This window comes from Colossoma macropomum, unplaced genomic scaffold (genome assembly GCF_904425465.1).
Source record: "Colossoma macropomum unplaced genomic scaffold, Colossoma_macropomum, whole genome shotgun sequence".
Taxonomy (NCBI): Eukaryota; Metazoa; Chordata; class Actinopteri; order Characiformes; family Serrasalmidae; genus Colossoma; species Colossoma macropomum.
Genome location: NW_023494787.1, coordinates 10,428,296 through 10,448,053, shown reverse-complemented (window position 1 = coordinate 10,448,053; position 19,758 = coordinate 10,428,296). Strand labels below are relative to the sequence as shown.

Sequence of the window (19,758 nt, the reverse complement as noted above, 5' to 3'; positions counted from 1 at the left end):
CCTCCAGCCCTGCCACCCCCCCATTACTTAACTCTAGTACATCAAGCCAATCAGGGACTTGGGAAGAGATTGATTATCTGGAGTAGGTGTTGCAAATTCAGTTTGGAACTAGACTCTGCAGGAAGGTAGCTCTCCAGGAACAGGGTTGGAGACCACTGCTTTACAATGTATGTGTTACAAAAGAGAGGCATTGAAGCAGGATGTAGATGTAAGTAGAATCATTTTATTAAACATAAATACAAAGAGAAACACTAAATAAACAAAAAGACACACACAAAGAAAATAAAAAACAAACACTCAACATAGAGGATGGAGAGAAAAATGAGAGGTACTCATACATGAGAGAAATGTAGAAGCATTGAGGATGGAGGGGAAACAAACATAACACTGGTGGAAGGACTAAGAGGTTAATCAGGACCACAGAGGAAATGCAGAAGGAGACTGGAGAGTAAGGAGGAGGGAGAAGGAAGCCATACAGTGCTGAATTAAAGACTTACAGTGTTGGATTAACATCTACAGTGTTGAATTAACACCTGCAAATACAAACTGTAGGTTAATTAGGTGTTTAATATTAAATGTAGGTTATTGTAGCTGTAGGTCTTTAATTCAACACTAGATATTATTCATGAAACTGATCTGGCTGAAACATCTGATTGGTTAATTCACACCCAAAGTCATTGTAAACTACACAATATACCTACAACAATGAAATTCTGTATTAATGTTCCATGTTATGAAAGCCATTGTATTGTTCTTAGAATAATTTTTGCCTTGCAGCCACAACCAAGCAGACTGCTTACAAACTATGTTGCTTTATAGAACAATTGTCATTTATATCAATAATTATTGATGTAATAGTAGTATATTTTATCAGAAGATTCATAGATACTGAATAATTGATAGTAGTTACTGAATAATTCATAGATACTAATATCATAGACTGAATAATAGTATTTGCTGCATAATTAATAGTAGTTACTGAATAACTTACAGAAGTTACATAATATAAAGAGATATAATTGAATAATTGAGAGCAGTTAATGAATATTTCATAGTAGTTATTGAATAATTGGCAGTAATGACTCTAGAATGTATAATAATTACTAAATAAGTAATAGCATTTGCTACATAATTAATAGAAGCTACTGAATAACTTGTAGTTATAGAATATTTATGGTAATTACTTAATAATCATTAGTAGTGAATGAATAATGAATAGTATATACTACTAATTCATGGTAGTTACTAAATAATCAATAGTAGTTACTGTGAGTTAATAGTAATTACTGAATAATTAACAGTACTTTGCTGCCTTTGGAACAAAACCTTGTATCTCCATTCTTGTCATTTTTCAGTTTTTGACATAATTTGAAAATGCCTGTGGCCTTTTATGTTGTGTGTAAACTTCAGGATGAATGGACCAAAAGAAATGGCCCAAAATTACTTGGACAAAAAGTCTGGTTCCATTGACTTACATTAAAGGTAAAGTATGTTTTTTGCTTCTCCTGTAAAGTTACCATTTTGGAGATTTTGTTCCGACAGCATCTATAACAGACATGGAGTACTATCTCAGTGAAAGGGGTTAACCCTTATTTGGTTCTGTGATTGTGGTTCGATGGTGAGTGATGTTATTTTCTCTCAAGTTTGATTTCTGTCTGTGTTCAGAAAAACTGCAATCAGCAGGAGTCTTACTGTAAACAACATTGATCCTCTCACTTCATCAAACAGCAGCTCATCTCTCTCTCTCTCTCTCTCTTTCTCTCCCTCTCCCTCTCTTGCTCTCTGTGTAGTGTAGTCAACTATAGCCTGCAGGCATCGCCAGGCATTAACTACTGGACAATAATTTGTAATCAGCTGTGGTACCTGGTGTATTGGTGGTCTGCATGGTACACATGGGGGAAAAGAGAAAGAGAGTGAGAGAGAGTGAGAGAGAGAGAGAGAGAGAGAGCGAGCACGAAACAGGGTGGAAAACAGTGAAAAAGTGAATAGTGAGAAGGAGAGAGAGATAGAGGAGAGTAGAGAGAGATAATAGCAAGATCAAGAATCAGCGAAAGCAAGAGAGAGGGAAACCGAGGCAAAGAGAGAAATGCTTCTCTCCGCTTCGACCCGCCTCCCTCCCTCTCTCTCTCTCTCTGCCCTCCCTCTCTCGCTCACTCTCTCTCCCTTTCTCTCTCTCTCACTCGCTCGCTCACTCTCTCTGTCTCTGTCAGTGAAGTTGCGCTGCGCTCAGCGGCAGAGATGGAACAGCCCGGAGCCGGACGCATCGGCCAGTAAGTGCTGCCTTCTTCTCCTCCATTCATCACTCTACTTTTCTTTTTTTCTTCCTGTTCAGTGAACATGGGTTAACATTATTCTGAAAATGGCAGTTGATTTAGAGCAGCATTACACTTAAAGGCTGATTTGTCTTTGCTAAACTCGTGGCATACTGTAGTTTGATAGGAGTCACAGGTTCAACCCTACTTTGATAAGACTTCTTATTATGTTATTGTTGCTTTTATTATGGTATCGCCTATATTAAAGGCTGATGCTGTCCACAGTGCTGAAACCAAATTCTTATGAAGTGTTGAGCTGTTCGAGGTGCTGAAATCACAGTCTTCTCATAAAGTATGAAGATGTCCATGGTTCTGAAATTTTGTGGGGCTGAAATCATTACTGGTTCTTAATTACTGGAATTCTTCGGTATTATAATGGATAGTGTTGGTTACAGAACTAAAATAATTTCTGAACTTCTTTTTTATAGTTATGCTGTTGGGATGTTTGCGTGTCTTCATACTACCTGTGGTGCTGTTCAGAGCACTGAAAGCATTGCACATCATTCACCAACTCAGGTGGTGAAATATTTGCCAGTCTCCACTGGAATGCTCACTATTCTGGCATTAAACGCTAAGCCATTCCACCACGATAGACCCTGCAGGCTAGACTGAAGGATTGCGATGTGCTGTCCATTGGTCTGAAGTCCTTTCTAGTCTTTGTAATGAACCTCTAAACCATGCAATGCTCTACACATATTTATAGTTGTACTTTATTATTGTTTTCTATAGTTAAAACTGTGTTGTGTTGTGCATGATGTTGAAATTGAGGGTAGACTGGCTGATTGTGCATGGTGCGATCTTGCTGAATCTCTAACTAAAATGCTCCCTGGATCTTGTAGTAAACTGTAAGCCATTCCATCAGAATAGCTCAGAATGGGTTAGATTAGAGGCTCACAGCTATAAAGTCACTGCAGGACTTCTGAGATTGTTGCATGTCTTCATTTAAAGAGTGGTGCTTTGGTTTCAAAATGTGATCTTCAGTATTACTTTGGTGCTCTCCATGGTGCTGAATTCATTTCATGTCTTTATAATAATCTTGGTGCTGAAATATTTACTTGTCTTTACCAGAAAACCCAGTGGATTGGTATTAAATTATAAGCCATTTCAACAGAATGGGCTTTACAGGTTATTAGGTTCAATTGGAGTGTCGTGGGGTGGTTCTGAAATTACTACAGGACTTTAGAAATGTGATCTTTGCATGTCTTTGCCGGTCTCTACTGGAATCCCACTGGTCTTCATACTCAAATGCAGCATATGGAAACAGTGGCATGGATTCTGTACATATTAGGAATCTGTGTCAAGATGTTCAATTGTGCCACAAAATAAAAGCTATGGTTAGAATTCTTCTCCTTTTCTCCTGATTGCAGATAAGTACCACATGCGAAGCATTGATGCAAGAGAAGATTTCAGTGCCTGACCAAGTTTTTTTTGCAAATAACTTACAAACTGAGGGCTTTTTGCAAATAACTTACAAACTGAGGGCTTCCCGACAGACACACCCGGGCATGATCGGCTGTCTTGTATTTGTTGACCTGACCTGACCTGGGTTCAGATGAAACTCATTTATTTTGCAGTGGGGGTCAGAAAAATCAAAATCCCAGACCATGACGTAGCATGGAAAATTAGCTTGCGGAAAGATGAAGGCGCATGTTTGGGTGTGTTTGTGTGTTGGAGTCTCCTCTCGTGAAGTGAAGAAGAAGAAGCGTGTAATCAGAGCAAATGAGTAAATGAAGCAAATTGAACCACACTCTCAAAACAGATGTGTTAAAAGCAACATCTGTATGTCGATGTTAAGGACGATATATATATTTTACATACAGTTCTTCAAGCCAGTTTTTTGTAATAGGCACATTTTTTAGATATATTCCAATTACACGATCTGACATGTTCTTGAATCCTGACACACAATGCGTTAGACTAGTGGTAGCATAAAAAAGTGTGTTGTTAATTAACACATCCTTTTCGAGAGTGACGAAAACATGGGCATTCAGCACCTCCTGCTGCTCCTCATCTACCTGGACCCACTGTGTGGCTTGAATGCAAACAAAAGGAGCAAAGGTCCACCAAGAAAGAGTGGAAAAGTGAAGGAAGTGAATGGCACTGCAGCTCCATCCGTCATCAAATCCACCACCGGCACCGGCCCTGGCACGGCATTGCCTAGACGAATAACGCAGCTTTCTCCACCCACGCTGGCAGGAGACCATGACACATGCCTTGGCTACTATGATGTTAGCGGTCAGTATGACAAAGAATTTGCCTGCAACAACACGGACCACCGTTACTGCTGTGGCTCCTGCTTCCTGCGCTTCTGCTGCCCGATTCGCGCCAAGCGGCTGGAGCAGCGTGCCTGCACCAACTACAACACACCTGACTGGATCAAAACCCAGCCACCCTCCCCGGCACCCACTGGCGAAGTGTATGACCCGGCACTGGACCGAACAAACACCACCGTCTACATCGCCTGCGGTGTCATCGCCCTCATTGTCCTGCTCGGGATCTCCGCCAAGGTGGCCTACGACAAAGCTACGAGGCCGCCGCAGGAGATGAACGTGCACAGGTAAGAGAGAGAGAGAGAGAGAGCTGTCTTGAAATGGTGTTGATCTAATTGTAGTTTCACACTTAACCCTTTATTTCATACAAAGACTTATTATTCAGTAACCACAGGGACTTCAATGCAAAATAATGGAGCTATTCTTATGTTATAACAGTGTGTAATAGACTTTGGTGTAAGTGGTTAAACTCCATAACCCCTTTAAACTTTATGAATCACAACTGGAGATCCTTTAAAGTTTACACTTAGGCTTAATCTAGGTCTGAGAACTGTCCTTTAGGTTACATATGGGGGCACGCACTTCAGTTCCTCACTCTGATAAGTACGTAACTTATTTACTAGTTTCATAGTAGTTTCTGAATAATTTCTCAATATTAATCTTACAGGGTCTGTGTATTGCATGATTTCCTTGATTTTCTTGATGTCCATGTTTGTGTGTTTCTATGTATCAAAACCAGTCATAATGTGTTTTTATATCATCAATTCTCAACCACTCTTCATCCCTTAGAATAAAAGAGGTATTTATTGTTGTGTCTCAATTTTTGCTGTAGTATTTGAATCCAGCAGCTGCCATTTACATAGTGTGAACATTTATTGATTGGACAAATCAAAGTGCTCTAAGATTGTTTGGAATAAAATTTCTTTACATTAACTTACATTAAAAGTTAAGAATGTTTTGCCTTCTCCTGAGTAGTTATATTACGGAGAAATAAGTTTGTATTGGCCAGCGATGATATGTTAATGATCTTTGATCTAATTGGCTCCTCTTTATTGTGGCCTCTTCAAAAAGCAGTTCGGGCTGAAACACGCCTTATAACTTCAGTGTGAATGGGTGTGGCTAAACTGCTGTAGGGCAGTCATATGTGAATATTTGTATTATTACAACAATGACCAAAACTACAAATGCTGTTTTTCTATTATAATTTCCACACTGTTTTGGGGAGCGAACAGTATGTTTTGAAACTTGTTTACATGGTGCATCAAACTCTGGTTCTCAAATTAGTCATCAGGGATCCCCAGACAATCCATATATTTGCTTTATCTCTATGTGTTGCAAGTTAGAATAAAAATCTAGAACCAGTTTGAGAACCATTGCTTTAAAAGGCTAAAAGAGTTTTATTTTCTGGATTTATGTTTCATGATATGTATAAAATAATAAATTCCATATCAAAATCTGAATGACTTTGTTTACAGCTTAACAATTTAAGTATGCAGATAAAAATAGAGGACTACTGTAAGAGTTTAATTCAACCTTATTGATCTTTAATTCAACACGGTAGCTGTTTAATTCAATGCTGGGGGTGAATTGGGGCAGACTAAAGAAAGTATTCATGCTGTATATAAACATATGAAACCTTTATGTTGGTGAAAAAGTCAGTTTGTGCATCTGAACTAGTGTCAAACCAAATAGTGTTACATTACAGGCCATTCCAACAGCACTGACCCCTAGGGATAATTTGGGCTAGACTTGAGAAAGGTTGTGCAGCATATGACCTCATGAACAATGCTGTTATAAATTGCCTGAAGCAATTATTCTGAAGAGGAAGTTGGCCAAAATAAACCTGAAAGGGTAATTGGGTAACTGGTAAGTGGTCAGTGATTGGATAATTCGTAGGTGGTCATGCAGTATATAACCATGCTAAATGATTATGTTGTAAATTAAGTAATCAGTTCTGAGTCATATACTATACTGGCGAGAAGGAAGAAGACTTTGGTGCAGATGCTCTTTTCTAGTGGAAGAGTGACTTGGCCATGTAAAAGTCTTTCACAATCTGCATTAATGTTTCAAGATGTTTCTCCAGTGTTTTGCATTGACAACAACTATTGGTTGTTCCTGGGAATGTGTTGTGTAGGCCATTAAATCAATATGTGGGATAATTAAAGATGGAATATAGTGTCTTTTAAGGCTGTCCCAGACAGCAAGAGCCTGCTGGCAAACTATTTTAAATAGTAGTAAAATGTTGGTCATGTTAACAGCCTATAGCTACCTGTTATCAAAAATAATGCTTATAGCTTTTACTTGCTGAAGCCTTATAATGGTAAAAAGTTAACTTGAAGCTGATTATTCTTGACTTCCCAAGCCCCTGCCTCACTAATGCAAATTGATCAACACCCAATGTCAAACCAGTGTAGGCCCATGGTCCAATAGTGGCCGCCAGTCAATGTCAGGCCAACCATCCAACACTGGTCGGCAACCAATATCAGACCAATGTAGGACCAGCATTCATTTTGCTAACATATGCAACATCATTAAGCCGATCTTTGGGCCAATGTACGTTTATCACAGGTCTGAAACAAAACTTGGGGGATAGGGCAGTGGATTTGCAGTTTAAGGCAGGCCAACGGATAAGAGATGGTTTGCGTGGATGGAGCGTTAATATTCATAGAGAATTAATATAATATCAGGTTACTATTTACTGCATTTCCTTCATCAATACATCTATTCAGCATTTATTCTTTGTTAAATCATGGAGCTCTGCACAGTTGCATTATTGTTAAGAAAACCCAAAGCATTCTGTACAATCAGGATTACTATTACTGTTCCTAGACATATGACTGTTCTAAATCCAAGTCAATGAAATGTTATCCTAAACCTGTAGGTATTCTCTCATGGTATTTTAGTAAGTTAGCACATTGATCGTGAGGTACATGGAAAATGGGTTTCATACTTTCCCTTTAATAGGAAAAGCTCCTCTGTTGCTAGCTAACATGACTTTTGCAGCTAACATCCCTCAGTTTTCTCAGTACATCCATCAATTTTGGATCTATTTAGTTCTCTACTATATAACATGAGTTGAATTTGCATGGTCAGATGAAATCCAAACCAAGACTAGGTCATTTGCTCTATGGTCTGACAGTGGCCTTTGGTCTGACAGCAGGATCATAACAACTTTTGTAGATAACAAGTCTGCATGCCCTGGCTTCATCTGGCCTACAGTAGCACTGCCCTGCATATTTAGGTATTTCTCTGCTCTAATACATCTGTCTAAATTTATTAGCTCATTAACAAGCCTCCTCTGAGTTGACGTTGGTGTGGTAGAGTAGGGAAAAGCCTAAAGTATGCAGGAGCATGATTGAGAGCCACTGTATTAGTTAGAGTGACGGTTTTATGTTTTACCTGCTGTAGAGCAACTAATTAAACACTTTATCTCATCATCAAGTCCTTTAAATAAAATGTCATAGAGCAGTGGAAACAAAAGACCATGCAGTGTGCATATAAACTCAAGACAAGCAGCGTCTATTACACGTTCGAAAAAACTACTTGTGAATCATTCAAAGCACATTGTGAGGTGCAGATTCGTTGGATTTCCTCTGAACTGGATAGTCCATCTTCGTCGTTGTTGAAGTTACAGCCATTTTAGGCGCATGCAGAGCAGCTCTCGCTGGAACATTGTGTCAGCCGTCCCACTGCGGGCTGCAGGTGTGGAGGGCTAAATGGGGTGATTGCGGCGGAACACGGTGACTGGTGTTTTTAACAGCACAAAGCATGACCTGTTCTATAAGAATAAAGCAGGCAGTGTAGTCAGAAGTTTGGAGAAGTAGGCCACACAAACGCACAGCTCGAGTGCTCTCATTTTACTGGAAGAAAGGTGGTTAAGTTAGCTACAGCGATCCAGTTATACAATCCATAATGGAGTTATCATGCACAGAGCATGCTCTGATTCATAGAGTTGAACAGCTTTGTTTTAGTTGCTTTCTATAGACCAAGTACACTTGGGGAATGTAGACTTGTCCTAGCAGAATTTGTGCTCATGTTAATGGACAGTACAGAATACATATAGTAAGCAAAAGACATCACAAAATATACAGTACTGTGCACAACTCAGAGACCACCCTTATTTTTTTAAGAGATATTTCTGAGAAGGTTAGATACAAGATACATTTGTAAAAGGAAGATAGTCAAAGAAAGAGTTTCCAAACCTAGAGTTCAAAAAATTATTAAAAGATGTGGAGAAAATGTGGGTCTTAACAACTTTTGATTTACGTTTATGTCTTTGGCAGACAATCTTATCCAGGGTGACATTCATATCAGAGACGTAGGCAAATATAGCAGGAGTCTTAGTGTAGAGTGGTGGGCTTGCCTGGGCAGGGAACTTTGGAGGTGTGGAAAAGTATTCCTGCAGACTTCTTTGAAAATCTGAAAGGAAGCTGAAATGAAGGCAAAGGTTGGACAAATTAAATGAAAGCAACAAAAATACTGAATATGTTAAATTTTATGTAGTCATTGAGGCTTTTGTGGAATTTTCTGCTTTCCTGATGGTAAAAAAAGAAGGGTGGCCTTTTTAATTTTGCACAGTACTGTAAATCCACAGTATGTAAACAAAGTGTATGAGGTATCATCTCATCAATTTTATAGAACTGTTTTTTTTCTTTTTATTTGCTTTATTTTACAACGTGTGAACATGTCATGATGAATGGACCAATAGTAATGCTCAAAAATTACTTAAAAAAATAAACACAATAACATATATTCAAGTTAAGAACATTTTTTCTTCACTTCTAAAGTTACCATTTTAGAAATGGTACTATTCCCAGAGACTATAATGACATTAGCATGGCGACAGTAGAGTAGATAAATATGGACTGTTAGGTGCTATTCTGATACCGTTTTTAATCCTAACCATAAGTTCACACCTCACAGATTACATGTTTGCGTGTTTTCCCAGCTAACCTGACTGAGCTCATAAAGGGTTTGGGAATGCTGTGTCAATGTCGGTGAAGCAGGGAAAATTTTACCCCTAGAAGTTGCAGTTCTCCAGTGATAACAAAAGCATGTGGTTTCAATTCATGGCACATTTTGCTTGTAATTGGAAGAAGAGTCACTGAAACGAATGAAAAAAAAAGTTCAATAAAAAATATTGAAATAAAATAAAAAAAATAGAACTTCAGAGTCAAACCTGTTGACACGGAATGTAAACGTATTTCACCACGTTACTCTAGACTTTTAAGAATTAACAGGTTCAGTCCCAGGAACAACAGCAATGTCCTAAACATGAGTCCCAGGAAAATGATGAGTTTGGGAAGGAAAATCACTTTCTGAAAGACGTACAGCTGAATGCTTTGTGTTCTAGGTGATTTTGTGTTTCTTTGTGATTTTAACATGTATACAAACTTGTTTTCCCATTTGATACATCTTCAGTCCCTGGGTTTTGTGTTTACACTTATATACAGTAAATATACTTCATAGCCTTGTTTCATGTCTGTGCTGGTTGATAGAAGCGCGTTTCCTGTGTGGGCTGCTGAAGTGTTGAGGGAAATGCAGTGAATGCTGCAGTTCAATGCCCAGACATGCACTGCTTGAATGGATGAATGGATCTGTGAATCTATTCAGCTTGATGATATCAGACCAAATGGAAAACAGGTGTAGCTCTCTGGTCTAGTTACTCCTTTCAAGCTCTTGAGTCATAGCTTTGAATTAAAGAAACACAGTACCTGGTCTTTCTACTAAGCGTGTGCATTTTGCATCAGATTGCATCACAGCTAAATTCATCATCATTCTATGGCATGTGTATCTATTCACCTGCAACTACCTGTGAGCACCTGTATTCACCTGTACATTTATCTGCACTTGGCTTTATTTGTCTGTATGCACTGCACTCACTTTTTATTCCCCTGCACTCACCTTTACTTGTCTGCATTCTCCTGCATTCACCTGTACTCATGTGTATTCACCTGCATTTACCTGCACTTACCTGTATTTGTCTGAATCCATGCGAATTCACCTGCATGCACATGTAGTTACCTGCACTCACTTGTTTGTCTGGCATTACCGGTATTCACCTCTACTGTATATCCCTGCAATTGCCTGCATCCACCTGCATAAAACTGTCTTTTCTTGCAGTGACTTGTAGTTGTCTGCATTCACTTGCACTCACCTGTTTGTCTGGCATTACCGTTATTCACCTCTACTGTATATACCTGCAATTGCCTGCATCCACCTGCATAAAACTGTCTTTTCTTGCAGTGACTTGTAGTTGTCTGCATTCACTTGCACTCACCTGTTTTCATCTGCATCTACATGTACACACCTATATTGGTGTATTTATGCCTGCATTCCTTTTCATCCACCTGCCTTTAACTTCATTCACCTGTATTCATCTGCACATAGCTGCATTCACCTGCATGCACCTGCTTTAATCTAAATCCATGTGAATTCACCTCCATACACGTGTATGTGTCTGCAGTCACCTGCACTCTACTGTATACACCTGTAATTGTCTAAATCTATATGGATTCACCTGCATGCACCTGTATTTGACTGCACTCACCTGCATTCACCTGTACTCTAGTATATACCCCTGTATACACTTGTCTGTATTCACCTGTATTTGCCTGCATCCACCTGTACACACCTCTCTTTACCTGCACTGAACTCTGTATTCACCTGTGCTCACCTGTATTAATCTGCATTTACATCCACTCACCTGTATTTGTGTAGATACACCTGCATTCACATTCGCTCAACTGTATTTGTGTGCATCCACCTGCATTCACCTGTGCTCAGCTGTATTTGTCTGCATTGACCTGTATTTACTAACACTCATCTGTCTTTGCCTGCACCCAACTGTATTCACCTGCACTCATCTGTATTTGCCCACACTTACTGCATCCTCCTGAATTCACCTACACACACATCTACACACATCTGTATTTTTCCCCACTCACATATATTTGTCTGCATTCACTTGTCTAACATGAGATCACTTGCACTTACTTGCATCCATGCACTTTCACTAGCATTTACCTACATCCAACTGCACTTACCTGTACATTTTCTGGAATACTGAGAGAAGTCAACAGGCAGTAGTTGTTTCTTTGCACTTCATGCAATGTAAGTTAGTGTTTTGTCAGGGGAAAGCATTGATGTTATACATATTATACAGCTCATATGCTTGCAGCTGAATCAAAAAGCTTCAAAAGAGGGATCGCTCTCTGATCTTGGCCTAATGCCAAAGCTGTTGCCATGCTTGCAGTTTGAGTATGTGTGTGTGTGTGCTGGGTGTGCATATACCAAGATGTTTAAGTGTGCCTGTGTGTGCATTTGTTTGTTTCTTTGTGTGTGTGCATGCTCTAAGTTGAGCTCATTTGTAAGACAGCCTGTTTGATATGTTTTCTCCCCTGGGAGTGCCTGGCTTGTGTGCATTCTTAATGGTAATGAGATATAGGCTGGTGTGTAAGCTCTGGTTTAGGCAGAGATGCATTTGCCTCTAAGAGAGAAGCGCATTAGGAAGATCAATCAAAGCAGCTGCTAGACTGCATCCTCACTGGTACTCTCTTCACTAGCTCTGCCACTGTAGATCACTGTCCCTAAAGACTTGGACTGCTTACTCTAATATTCCACTGTTTGATGATAGTTCGACCTCAGATATATAAGGAGGTTAGGCTGCAAGTTACTGCTTGCTGTTGTTTTTGTGGATGACATGAACAGCACGCTACTAAATGAATAAATCATTGTATGAACTAAATTATGCTACACATTACCATTAAATTAAACAGAGTAGAACCTGCATATCACTGCTGTCAGAAGAAAACCTTGTATCTCCAAAATGGTAACTTTACAGGAGAAGGAAAAAACCTACCTTACTTTTAATGTAAGTCAATGGAACCAGACTTTTTCCAAGTCATTTTGGGCCATTTTCTTTGGTCCATTTATCATGAAATATTTACACAATGTAAAGAGCAACAGGCATTTTCAAGTTTTGTCAAAAACTGAAAAACTACAAAAATGGAGACAAGGTTTTCTTCCGACGGCAGCAATATGTAGATAAATGCAATTGCAATTGATGTACCCATGTTGTCAGTTGTAAATCAGCACCATCTCCCCTCTCTCAGTCAAATATTGGTATAGTACTTCATTTTATTCCTTTTTTTGTTTCTTTGTTCGTACATGTTGACAAGCAGGTTGTCATTTTAGGTAATTTCTCACTTCACTTTATGTCAATCATTTCTCAAACAGGTTGAATTTTAGATGTATTCTTTTTCAACCCATAGCTTATTGAAACAAGCAGAGAAAATCTGTGGTGTTTGTAAGTAGGAAATGAGATATTTCATTATAATTTGAATGAAAAGTTATGTGCAGTAATAAATTCTGTTCTTTGAATTTTTGCCACATTTCACTTTTATTTTGTCTATGCAGACTCAAACCTGTGAATACAAATGTAAATATGATTATTTTGTAATGATTATGTAATTCATTATGGAATTATGTAATCACATCTGAATAGTACATCAAAATGATAATAACTAGTGAGGGGCCGATCCACGTTTTTTCAGTTCCGATCCAATTCTCATACACGACAGCCGATACCGATACAGATTCCAATACCAGAGCTTTTTTATTTTAATATTATCATTATTGTTGTTCGTATTGTGTTTAAGTTGTATTTAAGGTGTTTAATCTTCAAATCACTAAGCATATCTGTAATGAAGGCTGCAGCTCAACTGCGAGTGTATGACTCCATGCACTTACTCATTTGACGCACTGCACTCTGCAGTGCATATGTTTCTGAGTTCACCCAATGTACAGTGAGACTTATGAGAGACACTGGGCTCACATCTGAGGTCCAAATATCAGCTGTGAAGCTCATGGCTTTAACATCTAAGCACGCTGCTTACTAATGACACTCGGTTGCACAGTTCGGGTATAGCAGTCTCTGAAATGTATTTTCTGGGTGGGAGATTATACCTGGGCTCTAAGTGCTCCAACAGGCTGCAAATTCTGACATTTTCCACTACAGATAGCAGGTGGTCATCGAGTATGATGAAGTTGAGCAACTTCTCTGTAATCACTTTGGGTTGTCTGCTGAAAGTGTATCGCATTTCTGCATCAGCAAGAGTTGCTGCCTGGTGGCGTCTTCCTGTCTGTTGGCTAGCATAAACTCCTGGTACTCCGGGTACAACTGTACTTCCACCCCTTGGCCTGCTGGCTTTACAAATATTACAAGTAGCAGTTATGCTTTTTGGCGTTTCCAGACTGAAATATCATATTTGGTCATACCGACAGGTAATGTTATTTGCTTACTCAGTTAACAGACTACAGTTGCTGTGGGTTCATGGTAATCTGGATCGGTAAGTGGATCGGCCCTGTCCGTTTGATATCCGATGAGTAAAATGACATCAATATCGGACTCGGTACTGATATAGGATCGGATCGGCCCCATCTCTAAAAATAACAACTCTAGATTTCTAAGGCGTGATAAGAATGTACGATTTCTGTGGAACCTTTTGATCAAAGCTGACACTAAAATTGGCCCCCAATTAGTTGTGAGCAGATTAATTTTCAAAAAGCAGAAAAGCTATTTTTATATTTGTTCACTTGTTGCCATATTAAGATCAGAAGTCCTACATTTTCCCCCCAACATATTCCACTGGCCTAGTAAGCCTCTGTGCCTCAAATGCCAGTTTATTTTAGCTCTTTGCTAAAGCCATCAAAGGATTCCTTTACCCAGCACCCTCCCAGCCCTCATCAGACAAAATAACCCGCTGAAATTCGGATCATCCAGACGATGATATAACCATGGCTTTGTGTGAAACCATACAGCTTTATCGTCGTGGCAAGCATTCTGATAAAATATTGATTGAGCCTCTTCTGCCCAAGACACCTGCTGAAGACACTCAAAAAGAAAAACCTCTTCCTGGTATTTCCACTTACTTCCACTTTATTGGAAACCCTTGCCTTGTACTTTCAATCCTTGGCCACCTTATTAGAAACCCCTTCCTTGTACTTTCACTCACTGGTCACTTTAATAGAAATACCTGCCTTGTACTTCCACTCACTGGCCACTTTATTAGAAACCCTTGACGTGTGGTTTCACCCACTGGCCACTTTATTAGCAACACTCACTTTGTACTTCCACTCACTAGCCACTTTATTAGAAACCCTCAACATGTACTTCCACTCACTGGCCACTTTATTAGAAACCCTCAACTTGTACTTCCACTCACTGGCGACTTTATTAGACACCCTCACCTTGCACTTCCACTCCTTGGCCACTTTATCAGACACACCCACATTCAACTTCCAATCTCTGGCCAAGTTATTGTAAACCCCTACATTGTACATCTAGTCACTGGTCAATTTATTAGAAACTCTTGCTGCATACTTCCACTCATATGTATACTTCGATATAAATATATACAGTAAATGACCTTTCTATAAAATATTCTCATTCAAAAATATCCTGCTGTCATTATTAGCTCGAGTAAAAATGCATACACACAACTTTACCAACAAGCTTCAGGCTTTAATATGGCAAGAACTACCTTCCAAAACCACTTTAAGGCCTAGCAAGACCAGCAGCCCAAAAACTTTACACATAAAGGGAAAGGATTTAATGCTAAGTTTAACCAATCTGTAAAAGCCTAAAATTCTGCTGAATTTTTCCACTTGATTTACTGAGCTATGTGTAAGAAATAATTAAATATGTAAGATGTGGGTTTTCAACCTTATCTTTATCTGCTGCATCTGTAGCATATGACTGATTACCACAGGCAATAATTTTCCTCTACTTAATAAAAGAACAGAAAACCTGTTGTTCCTCTCTTATATAGAAGCCAATGAGCAGATGCTTCAGCAAATGGTATTCTATGCTAATCAATGTAGCAGATAAAGATTAGGTGTGAAAAAACACTGAAGTACTCCTTTAACTAACACCATGACATTTTCTGGCGGTTCGACTTTGCTGAGGCTTCAGTATAATGACCTTGAAGATGCACGTAAGGCTCCTTGTGGAGACACCAATCAATGAGACCCAAAACTGGGCCTCAGTCCAAACCTCTACACTCCAATCAGCTTTGGCACACAGCACTTTCATCACATATGGGAGGCTTTTTCATGCTTTCTGCTATATTTCACTGTAATGAATACCATATGAGAGCAGTCATTAGCAGGCCAGGCTTGATGATGATACAGTAATGAAGGAGGCTGTTTTCAACACACCTCTCATAAATCTTTACTTAGTTAGCATTCCAGTGGCTTTTACAGAACTGTTACACATAGTGTTAAATCCTATGCCCTGACAGGAGCTACTGTTGTGTGAAGTTTACAGGCCACTGGTCCAGCTGGTGCCTGGCTTAAAGTGGTTTTGGAAGGTTTATAATCATCTACTGTACCGTCCCATACCCTGCAAGTCAAAAATATACATGCAATCAAGTCCTCCAGAGCATTTGAGTGAAGGAATGAGGTGCATCTGGTTACAGCTGCAGTACAAGATGAACTCAGGAACAAACCTGTCCATTCTGTGTTAATCAAAACAAAACCATCCATTGTCTACTGAGGGTAGTGTAAATCTATTGCTAATGTGTTTTCTGATACTATATGATATATTATTACTGTTCTATTGATCTATAAAAATGGACAAACTACTAATTATAAGCAGTAGAAGCCACCATACTGCCTGAATGTTTCAGAATAGATGCACAATGGGATGCAGTTTTGTGACTGTTGACTATTAGGCCTTCAGTTCAAGATGTTTAATACTATGTTACCACTAAGACATAAGCATTTATCTTATTTGGTATGTTGTAGTTTTTCAGTAAGGTGCCCTGGCATACAACTGGCACATCTGTGATGTCTCTAGGACTTGCAGAAGGTGTAAAGTGATGTTTTTTCTCAAAAAATTGCTCCTACCAAATTACACGTCATCAAATGTGAAAGGTTGATTTCACTGTCACTTCCAAATTATGTTGATAGTTAATCTAATGTGTTAGGCCTTCTGTTCAGCTCCTAAAGGCCTAAGCAAAAATCCTGATTGGACAATTTTCTGTTGTGGGCTTCAACATCTTAACACTTTTGTTTCCAACCAAATCTTAACAATGAAATAAGAGTGTTACTAGCATGTTTGTAGAGTTTAAACACAACAAATATGATGATTCTATTAAATAAAAATGAACTACAAAATACATGTGTATTTCTTTGGCTACCAGAGATCATTGGGCCTTCTTTACAGGTCTAGAAAGTCATGAGGGTTCCCCTTCTGGAATTCAGTTGAAGAGAAATGAAATATGTTAAAATGCAATATTAATGTTTCTTCAAAACTTTTGGCCACATGAGAATTTCATTTTCAGCTTAAGCTACTTAATGTCTGTGCCTTAGTGTTAATGTATGGTCTGGACAGGGCAGGGTGAAATTCCATCACTGTTCATTGTGCCTACAGAAAGGCATTCTGGGAGTTTTCATTCATTGCTGTTATTCTGATGGCAGCAGGCCATCACCATGAGCTGCAGTGGAAACAGTAACCTTGAAAGCTGTAAACGAGTGGAGCGAGGGATTAACGTCAGGCTTGAGTATTAAAACTGTGAAGTGCTGCTAAAAGTCTGTGCATAAGTAGTGTTTTATTGCAGGGAGGAAAGCTTCATATGGCTTCAGTCCAGTTTTGACCTTGAAAGAGATGGAGAAAGCCAAGAGAATCTGAGGGTCATTCAAGAATGCCTTATTGTTCATATACACATAAACCTGAGCATACTTTGAGAGAGAGAGAGAGAGAGAGAACAAAATAAGAAAAAGATACTAGTCTAAAAAAGAAAGGGGGCAAGCATAAAAGAAAGAGGGGAAAAGGGAGTTTGAGAGAGAGAACAGCTGAAAATACGAAAAAAAAGTGAGAGAGAAAAAATGAATACTACAGTTCATGAAATGTCTACAGATCATGTATCGTCTGGATAACCTATGATGTCATATGGTTTGTGTTGCCTGTAACTTGAGTGTTTCAAAGAGATGCAGAAGAATTATGCTGGTCCATGTTCTATATCTACCATCCTGTGTGTGTTCTACCATGTTCTGTATCTACTGTTCTGTATGTGTCCACCCTGTTCTATATCTACCACTCTGTATGTGTTCCACAATGTTCTATGCATACCATCTTGTATGTGTTGAACCATATTCTGTGTCTACCATCCTGTAAGTTATCCACTATGTTCTGTCTCTTATCATGTATAAGTTCCACCGTTCTACCATTCTGTATGTGTCCCATCATGTTCTACATGTACCATTTTCTCTGTTCCACCATGTTGTATATATACCATTCTGTGTTTTTCACCATGTTCTATATCTTCCATCCTGTGTGTGTTCCACCATGTTCTATACACTCCATTCTGTATGTGTTCCACCATTTGTTATATCTACCACCCTGTATCTGTTCCACTATGTTCTTCATCTATTATCATGTACGTCTCATCATGTTCTATATCCACCATCCTGTATGTGTTCCACCATGTTTTATATGTCCCATCCCATGTTTTCTAAAGTGTTCTATATCTACCATCTGTATGTGTTTCAGCATGTTCTATAGCTACTATCCTGCATGTGCCCACCATGTTCTATATCTACCATCCTGAATGTGTTCAAACATACATTATATGTCCTACACAGTCAGCTTCTCCTCCAGATGTTTGACAATCTTTTCCATCAGTCACTGGTGTGTCTCCCAGATGCTCTGTTTAATCCTCCCTGTAAATTTGTATGACTTGTTTTCTAACTGCAGCATCAAATGTGGCCCAGATGAGGATGGCTTCCTCTTAGGAAGTTGTTCTTTTTGTGTCTTGGCACTACAGTGGTTCTTCCTCATGCTCTTAAGGAGTTTTTTCATTCGAGTCGTGGTTGCTCAGACTGTTTCTAGTAACAAGCAAGTACAATAGAATTTTACTAAATTGAATTGAATACAATCACATTTGTCTTTATTCTGTTCTATATTTACCATCCTGGGCTGAATTGAGTTGAATATAACTCCCGTTCTAGCCCTAGCCTGGACATGTGCCTTCCCACGTTCAGTTGCAAAGTCAGTGTGTGGTTTTGGTTACTTAATAGTAGATAGGATCAGTTTGCAAGACATGAATTAAGTCTAGTCTTGGACTAAAAAGGATTTGCAGTGGCGATACACCCACACATTGCAATTTAGTCCAAGATTAGGATGAATCTATGTCGGTGTGTGCTGGAAGATGGGGGTGGGATTGTATTTCTTTCCCCCAACCCTCCCAAACACATGCCACACACACACACACACGCACACACACACACACATATGTGTATATATATATATATATATATATATATATATATATATATATATGGGTATGTAACAGCTAGGTACCAGCTAAGGTTTGTGTGTCAGATTTTCTTTCAAACTGAACTCTGCAGGGTGTCAGATCTTTCATCTTTTTGTACAATGCTACCTTTGATCCTGTACTTTTATGTTTTACTGGACTATTATAAAGTTTGATTGTATTTGCATATCTAGAACAAGGTATGTTGTGTAAGACAACCTTGACCTTGAGCTTCAAGTGTATAAACTTGAGGTGGTGTTAAAACTTTCAATACTTTTTTTTTTACTGTAATGCTTTTACATTTATGCAACCTGGCAGTAAAAGTCTTAAAGTGATCTGAATCCCGCAGAGTGTGTCCCAGTGTGGAGCGAAACACAGAACAGTGGAGTCTCTCTCTCTCTCTCTCTCTCTCTCTCTCTCTCTCTCTCTCTCTCTCTCTCTCTCGGCCAACTGGGCCACAGAAAACCAGGTCGCTTACATGGGAGCAGAACTTCTGTTAAAAAAGGCCTCCTCCTGGAAGGGAAAAACTATTTATATATCGTCCCAAAGTCACTGTCTCTCTCTCTCTCTCTCTCTCTTGCTCTCTATCTCTCTCATTCTCTCTCTCTGAGAGTTGGGGAGCACATGGCAGGCTGCATGCTCTGACTTTGACACAGTTAAGACGCCATTTCAGGCTCCTTTTGTGTGGCCAAAATGGTCTCCTCCTTGGGCGATGTACTCAGTTCTGGAGCATTGGGCTTCAACGGCCCAACCGGAGGTACAGTAGGATCTCATGACTGTGAAATTTGTACAAATCTGCATAGCGGGGCTCATATGGAAAGTTACAAAATAGCTTTTTTGTGACTGATTATGTTATTA

At 39.1% G+C, this 19,758-nt stretch overlaps 1 protein-coding gene across 4 annotated transcripts in view; it reads left to right on the top strand.

Annotated features, from left to right (window-relative positions):
- The first annotated feature begins 4,291 nt into the window (after positions 1-4,291).
- LOC118805344 (protein shisa-6-like) overlaps positions 4,292-19,758 on the top strand; it is a 158,361-nt gene continuing 142,894 nt past the window's right edge. For all 4 annotated transcript variants that reach the window (XM_036566077.1, XM_036566075.1, XM_036566076.1 and 1 more), the window contains exon 1: positions 4,292-4,869. In XM_036566077.1, the coding sequence (XP_036421970.1) occupies positions 4,292-4,869 (578 nt within the window). The remainder of the gene's footprint in view (positions 4,870-19,758) is intronic.